Source organism: Pollicipes pollicipes, unplaced genomic scaffold, assembly GCF_011947565.3.
Source record: "Pollicipes pollicipes isolate AB1234 unplaced genomic scaffold, Ppol_2.1 Scaffold_6686;HRSCAF=7923_pilon_pilon_pilon, whole genome shotgun sequence".
NCBI lineage: Eukaryota > Metazoa > Arthropoda > Thecostraca > Pollicipedomorpha > Pollicipedidae > Pollicipes > Pollicipes pollicipes.
In genome coordinates this window covers 14628941-14637471 of record NW_023596921.1, presented here as the reverse complement: position 1 = coordinate 14637471, position 8531 = coordinate 14628941, and the positions used below count along the sequence as shown (strand labels likewise).

Here is an 8531-nt window from a genome sequence, read left to right as displayed (position 1 = left end):
CTATTGCAGGGCTTTCAGGGATGTTTCTGAGTTACGGAAAGTGTGTAGTTGCTTTTGTTTGGTGTACTCTGTTCTAAGACCGCCTTTCCATTTGTTCACTGATGTCGCATGCCACTAACTCTCGCGTTCGTCCCAAGTCGTTTCTGCTAGCAGGTTCCCAACAGTTTCATGCACGTCTTCTGTTTGGGGACGCTGCGTGCAGAGAACTGCAGTCAGCTGACCTGCAGTGATGTTCAGAACTGATTGGTACTGAGGGAATGGTACCTATACACTCCTTATGAGATCAGTTTTGGCACATGAACACCAGAATGTTGTCCTGTTCAGAGGCGACAGGGAGTTGATAAGACGTTCTGAAAATGTTTAAACCGCTGTCTGTCGCGACTGCTAATTTCATGTCCATTGCCGTTTTAAGGAGACTGTGGGATTTAATCCGGAGGCTAACTATTTATTCAAGTCATATTTTCACAAAGACGAAGTGCTTCGAACGAGTCCTTTCACAGTTTGTTTCTTCCAGTTGATGATGACGTGACGGTGGGCAAGTTTTACGCCACCTTCCTGATACAAGATTACTTCAGGAAGTTCAAGAAGAAGAAGACGGACGAGACCTCCCGCGAGCAGGACGTAGACGAGGACTCGACTGCGGTCACATTGCAGGTGCGAAGCTCAGCTGTCAGCCCCTTGTTCGCCGCCCAGTCTCAGCTGTAGGGCTCTCCGCCGCCCAGTCTCAGCTGTAGGGCCCTCCGCCGCCCAGTTTCAAAACTCCCGCCGGTCAGCCTTAGTGGGAGTTTTGTGTAAATCAACTCAGTGGCCTTGGGTAGGGCATGTTGTAACTTTGCATAGTTTTATCATTACTTGTTGGCTTCATTAGTTGTCTTACTTCTACTCACTCTTTTCCGTCCTCATACTTTATCTGTCTCGGTAGCTCGATTGGTTACAGTGCCTGTGCTGGCATTCGCATACGCGTGGCGGCGTTGTAGGATCCGAGTCACCTTAAGCACTCGCTATTTGTTCCTGATTGAAAAGGCTTTCGGCTGGAGGCGGCGGCCGCACTTAAGATCAGGTGATGTCAGAGGGTTCAACAGACCATGCATTACGAGTATTACGGAGTCACAAAATTTTACCGTTGATCTGTTTTGAAACACGTTTTGCTTGTTGAGCGTTGTAGTCCTATGACTTATTATGAGCTAAAAGTCCTTATGTTCATTCAACAGCATTCAATTTAGTAGGAGGTTCTAGTTGAACGACGTCGTGAAGCTAGATAACGGTGATCTTGACGCTGCTTAATGTTTCGAGCTATGCTGCTTCACAAGAATGACACCAGCCGATAATGTAGCTGTAAATTATGGCTGGATTTGTCGGCGGCCTGAGATTCGCATGTATAGCTACGTCGTTTGGACATCACACCCCTGTCAGGACGAGTACAGCTGACTCTTGACCTACCGTGCTGACTGTGCTGACCGTGCTGACTGTGCTGACTGCAACATGCGGACTGTGCAGACAGCAACACTGGAGCATGAGATCAGCTCAAAATATTGGGTACTTTCAATATTAGCGTGATATAGCTTCACGGCACCGTTTAGCCAGTACCTACTTGTATTTTGAAGATCGTTAACTCAACATAATAACTTTGAGGCCACAATGTAGAAAAGCTAGAGTCCACTGCCTTTCTTTCTGATGCTCTAGAAATTCACCCAATGAAGCAAAAGCTCTGGATAAATCTTTAAAAGCTACCAAAAAACTGGTTTTTACGAGATGTAACGAATTGCTCTGGTCATGGGTACCCCCCCCCCCCCTTCCCCTCCCTTCCCCTCTCCCCTCCCCCTATTCCTTCCTCGTAGTGAGAAAGATGTAGTGCAGGCGGTAGCGACTCCGCGAGCCGGCTTGCTTTCTCTACGGCGGCTATTACTCGACAGGCGGGCCTGAGGACCCTGCACGAGGCCGGTCCAGAGCTGAAGAGGGCCATCTCTGGCAACCTGGATCAGATGGTGGCCGACGACAACCCCACGCACAGGGTCAGTGCTGCACTGCGCTCGCCTCCGCTCCTGACATCCGCAGCGGCTGCTGCAGCGCTTAAATGTCCATTGTCAGTGCTGCCACGGCGTTGATGACCAGACCGTGCCGCCTGCCAGTGATGGTGTCGTCTGTGCTACCCTGATGAGCAGACCGCACCGTCTGCCGGTGTAGGGCACCGTCTGTGCTACCGTGTTGATGAGCAGCTCGCGTTGTCCGCCGGTGCTTTTGAGATGGCGCTGTCTGTACTGGCTTGATGACAGTCCTCAATCCTCGCCGTCGTCACCGTCGTCGACATTCTTCACCATCGTCAGGTAGCACTGAGATGGCGCCCTATATTCTGTCGCAGCGATGAAAGGCCCGTGACGGAAGATGAAATGTGATGTGTGGAAGCAGCCAGGAGTGGAAAGAGGTGTTCAAACATCACGGTGATATTTTGATTTTTTTTGCGAATGCGATGCGTGTTTGCTAGTGCGGCCCCTTGCGCAGAGCTGCCTGCCGGGAGAGTTGCGCCGACTGCGTCTGCTTTGAGTGTCTCTGAAAGGCTCGCGCCGGCTGACGGCGTACCTCTGCCTGTCCTGGCAGAGGAACCACGTGCTGTTTGGCCGGGTGTGGTCCAGCTTCCGGCGGAAGAGCCGGCCGCACGGAGGCCGCACCATCCGGACGGCAGAGCCTGCCACCGTAAGGCAGCGCCCCATCGGCGAACGCAGCTGTCAGCGCCCCATGCCTCGGGCCACACTTGTAGGGTGCTCGTGGTTTTGGTGTTGTGTTCGTTTTTTTCGCTTAAATAAGTTTCTTGCTCCTGATGTATGAAAACACGCATCACGTGTGCTATGCCTGCGCCTGTCTGTTGCCCTTTTGGCTGGTTATTAAAACGCGTGACATGGGTTCACCTCCCACCAGTAACGTTTTGGCCTCCGTTTTTTGGGGCACATTTTCTCGCAGTATTGATATATAAAGAACAGTCGGTATGACGTGTGTCCAGGCACGTTTGTATTTCGACTGTCATCCGTGAACGGTGATACAAAAGGCTCGATTCTAAACAAGTATGTTACCTATATACGCATCTGGGGTACACAATCCAATCGATAACTAATCCCAATATGTGCCACATTCTGTACTCCAGCAGGTCACATTACTTGACGTAATCACTACATCCACGTCGTAACATGCTAAGAACGTGGCTTCGGTTAGCGTACGGACTCGACACTCCTTGTGCGGTTCATATCGCCTGCCTCCGTTTCGCTGCTGCTCTGTCTGTCTCCGCCCGGTCCGGACCGAACACAGCTATTAAGGTCTGGCTTGACACGCCATTGCCGACCTAGTTCGCGACCTGACCTGGTCGATCCACTGTGCGCTGCAGGCAAACTACAGCCGAAACTTGTTAGCACTCCTACCGCAAGAGGGCCGCGAAGTCCCGAGCCAAGTCAGCGTTTGACGCCGTGCTATGAGGCCTGACTTGAGCTGTTCTGACCTAGATTGGCTGGTGGCGGACCTAACCCGTCCCTTCTCGCTGACCAGGCGAACAACGGAGGCCACCGGCCGCTGTCATACAGGGAGAGCGACGGTCCGGCCGGCCCTGTCGACAGCATCCCCCTGCAGACACTGGACAGCGCCCACAGGTAACAGCCGCCCCTGCGCCGCTCCGCACACACGCCCAGGCGGCATACGCACGGCGCAGGCCTGCCTCTCCAGCTCCGGCGATTCTGAGCGCATCCAAAAAAATGTCGTTTCAACAGGTGCTCTGAGTACGAACAAATACAGGAGGTATATCCTTGACCGATGTTTCCATGCAATGCCATCTGTTCCTTCTTCATCACCTACCACTTGATCCAGCATCTTTCCACCGCTTTGCCCAGCCGGGGCGCACGCTGCGGCCAACAGTCACGAGTCGGGTAAATGCCAACCAGGCCGTAGCCCCGCCGGAGCACCCGTGGAAGCGCAAGAGAAGGGCACCTGTGTGGGGAAAGGCTCCCCACGGTTGCCGCTATATTGCCCACTACTCATCACGTTCCCTTTGCTACACCCCTGAAGTGGTTATCACTGGGCGAGAAGGCAAATCCAAATCAAAAATGTAATTTGCCTGTCGTTCGATATCAGTGACGGCGAACAGTTGTCGACGCATCATAAACGCGGAGAAACTGCTGAAGCGGTTCGAAACCGACAGCAGCCTGAAAAAGCGCTGTGAAATGCCCATGACCTCTCATGATGGCCAGGTATGACGTCAATCAGCCCAGGCAGACGGCCAAGCCGGTTGAGGATTTATATCAGGGCAAGCGAAGACAAGAAGAAAGTTGCAAATTCGTATGTCCGGAAGTGAACATCGCCGTGCTAACTGTCAATGACGCGGCCATAGTTCACTGACCTAGTCTGACATAAGTATTTGCTCCAGAATGTGTGAAATGAGCCTGCCTGGCATGGTTCGGAAGTTTTTCGGAACCCGGAGGGAATACTTATAACATTGATAGTTCCCTAGGTAGCAGCGAGTATCCATGCTGTCGTTGTTGTTGCCCCAATAGTATTGACACGTTCGTATCTTGACTGATCTTCGTGTGCCACATATGAAGTGTGAACGTACCTTTGTACTTCGTCCAGAGGTCTGCGTCTTTGCTAAGGTTACTCGTCTTTTATCGGTAACGTAAATGAGCGGGCCGGTTTTGCATGTGCCAACATAGACCTTAGGCTACACCAGCACAGGTACCAAATCGCTACCGTGGCATAGCCAAAGCATAGGTGAGAGCACCTCGCAATGTGGAACGCTCTAGGGCATCTTGACTTCTGCGGATGGTGTTCCCTCCCGGGCAGCATCTGTTGTTATGTTTGACAGGTAGTTTGTGGTGTAGGCGGCAGCTAGGTCTGTTTCTGCCGCCTACTGAACTGCCCTCAGTGTCATCCTGATGAGTCCATTTACAACGTCTTGACCTCGTGGTGCGATTTGGTTTTCTGCGCAGCGATCTGCTTTGAAGCACGCCTATAACGGCGCAAACGTGCAGTTCTTCTCCAGTAAATGCGCCGGTCTGCCTTGCAACAGGCGTCTGGCTAATGTACACGTACAGGTCGTCCGGTGGATAGGTCTGTATAATGATATATTAAGCAACCGCTTGGCAAAGTGACAACGCGCGGGCTTCTGTATATATGGCGGGCGTGACTGTGTTGCCTCATTACCATCCATCAATGTGTCTCACGCTTGATAACGCACATAACGAAAGTTATGAAAAGCTCTACGTCGCGTGGAGTTTTAAAAAATGCGTTCGGCATCTCGGACTAATACGGTGCTAATACGCAAGTAATCTTCGCATTCCATTCGCATTCGAATGATGTACTTTTCCTTTGCCCTCTACTCTGGTGGTCCTGCTTTCGCGATGGTAGCCATTTCAACAGCTGACTTTTCCGTATCCCATTCTGCTCATCTATTGCATAGCACCTGTCCGACATCCCTTCATGGCATTACCATCAAACTGCCCGCCTACCAAAAATATTGTGACCCGGACGCCTTGACTTCACAGTCGTGGTGTCAAAATTTTAGGCACACACTGCAAAACCCACGGCTTTGCATTGGGACTATCCATTGATTATTTACCATGTGTGTTACGAAGTGGGCATAACTGACCACTTTGAGAACAAAAACGGGGAAAGCATACATATGTGCGCCCAGTAGCACGTGCCCCTCCCCCCCCCCCCCTCCCCCTTAAGCTCCAATAGGTCCGAAGGGCCCTCGGAAACCACGATTAAGGGTTCGATTGGAGGGCCTAAAGGGCCCGCAGATCCCGCCACTCCAATACCAGCCAGAGGGCCTTGTGCGCTGATCAGGGGCCCCTGAGACGATAAGGGCCTATATGTTGGTCAAACACCATCACCAACGCACGCAACGCACAGTCGGCTTCGTGGCGGCATGGGCCTGAGGGCCCACTTCCTAATCAGTTATAAAGCCGGGGACAGTGATTTACACTGTTCGGGGCCCTGATATCTGTCAAGGGCCCACAACGCCTAACAGAGAATCCTATGCTCAAAAGGGGTCCCTAGTCGACCAAGAGAAGTGTTCGATGGGGCCCGAAGAGAGGCCAAGCGGCCCACCAGAGCCGACGATTAAAGGCTCAATTGAAGAGCATAAGCGCCCGAAGGACTGGCTGTGGGTCACATAGAAATATCGTGGTCTGCAGGGTCGTGACCTAAAATGTCAATCAGAGGTCCTCTTGCACCGTTTGACGAATCCCTGAGACAATGCGTGTGTCTAAATCGGTCAGAAACCACGAACACCGAAGAATCGGCTCTATGTCCATCCGAGACTTTTGAGACCAAGCGGAACGAGGTCGGGATCCCCGATTTGCAATGCTCGGGGTGCCTGACACAATAAGGGGCTCCTGTAGTACCTGACAGGGATCCTGTTACGGCGAGTGGCCCGTGGTCGAAGCGGTGTTTGAAGCCGGCCGAAAAGGGCCCAAAGGGTCTCTCGAGGCCAAAGACAAAAGCCCGATTGGAAAGTTGAAGGGTCTGAAAGGCTGGCTGTAGGTCGCATTAGGGAACCTCGCCCGTGGGGCCGTGATCTCAGATGTGAGTTAGAGGACCTCTTGCACCAACTGGGACCCCTGATACAGAGCGTTTCTCTATTTTGGCCAGAAATCACCAACAATGAACAGCCGGCTCCGTGTTGATCTGAGCTCTGAGAGCCCATTTCCCAAGCAGGGGCAAGACCGGGCCTGCGATTTACATTGGTCGGGGCTCTTGTATCGTTCAGTGACCCACATTGTATTTATACTGTGCCAACAAGGGGCCTCGGTTCGGTCAGTGGAAGATTTGCTCAGCAGGGAAGAGGACGAGACCCAAATGAAAGAGGGTCTCTTGCGCTGGTCGGGGCCTTCTGATAATGAAAGGAAACATGAGAACTTATGAGTGCTCACATTGAGGCAATGGAAGAGTCTTGTGTCCCTCAGGGCTCCCAACACCTAAAGGTGGGCCCTCGAAGCCAATTCCAGCATGGGCCCGTTAAGCCGAACTGGAATCTATGTGGCCAATTAATTGAATACCTGCGGCGATGAGGCATGTTGTTGCGTCGATGATGATTCCTGTGTCTATCCGTGGTCAACCGCGTGGGTCAGAAGACTTCCCACGTCAGGGAGGGGAACAATGTGGCATGGTATATCCCTCTAAGGGCCTCCAGATCGGTCATGGGATCCCGTCCGTATCGGCAGAATGACAGCCGAAAGCCACTCCGCGTTAGGACAGAATGGCCGAAGCAGTGCGGCCTATGGAGGCTGCAACTCCTGGCGTCGAGGTTTTTGTTGCCAAGATAAGCAAGCGCATATGCTCAAAACTACATACATAAGTTGTATCTCTAATCAATTCTGATTGAAAGCTGAACATTTACGGACAAACATGGCTTGGTCATGTTAATACAAACTGTGGACGTGTTTTGAGAGTCCACTACACCATTGTAAAATGGAGTGCGCCGGCGATTTATTTCATGCAGCCGTTAGCGCATGATTTTGTTCTGTCAAATGACTAAACTTCAGATAGAACTGATCTCCCTGCAGCTTCTGATTTTTACTCTATTAATACTAGGTAAAAATAAAAAAATGTCACAGAAAAAGCATACCCTCGTTAACAAATGGGCCCTATCCGGTGATTTTTGGGGGCTTCTTACTATCAGGGAGCCATTTGTCAACCATGCCCCTCCCCCCGTCAAGGCTCTGGCTGCGCGGCTGTGTGCGCGTACTGCATGTGTGCGCACACGTGAATCCTTCGAGTAGAAAAAATCAGTCAAAGCGTCTTATTTTCTACATCAGATATCGTACCATGCGAACACTCTGTAGCTGCCGTCATGCAGAACAAAATGGGTCGGGGTCAAACCGATTGAGCCTTTAAATTGATATTGTAATGAAGGAAGGTCCAACGCTGAATAAATGCATTGGTGTGTGAGACAAAATGCAGGACAGTTTATGTATCATTACACTTGCACTTACGACGCTCGTGACATCACTTGCCCTCATATGACGAGATGGACGCTTTTTCAGAAAGACAGCTCATTTATTGAGCCCTGACTATGGTAAGCTGGCCCTGAACGTGCGCCCAGCGATCCCGGCTTACCGTGTCTGTCGTTGTCTTCAGCTCATCTCTCCTTCTCCCGGTCCACACTGCACGCGCCGGCTTGTTTTCCGTGTGACGTCCAATAACATGCCAGCTGACCTGTGCCTCCGCCGACTGGACTTCCGAGTGTGACGCCCCTCGGCGGATCCTCCGGTGCTAACGCAGTGATGCCTGGTGTGGCGCTAACACTGGCACCTGGCGGCTCCGCGCAGGGAGGGCAGTAAGCCCAGCAGCTCTGACCTAGACGACGGTCGACGTGAGCCTGCTGATCGGCAGCCCTTGGGTGTGGCCGCTCAGTCACCGTCTTCGCCCGCAGCGCAAGGCACAGTAGGTCAGCAGTCGTTGCGCTGGATCGAGCTCTGTCGGGTGTATCGGTGCCGCTGCCCGCTCCCGTACCTCACGGTGCTTAGCTCATTCTGCCGGCCCTCCTTCTGCAG

General features: G+C 52.2%; 1 protein-coding gene across 1 annotated transcript in view; it reads left to right on the top strand.

Annotated features, from left to right (window-relative positions):
• Positions 1–8531, top strand: part of LOC119107961 (voltage-dependent calcium channel type D subunit alpha-1-like) — a 63911-nt gene that overhangs the window by 51759 nt on the left and 3621 nt on the right. The window contains 5 exon segments of the mRNA XM_037231551.1: positions 450–654; positions 1914–2012; positions 2596–2691; positions 3532–3632; positions 8307–8425. Of these exon segments, the coding sequence (XP_037087446.1) occupies positions 450–654; positions 1914–2012; positions 2596–2691; positions 3532–3632; positions 8307–8425 (620 nt within the window).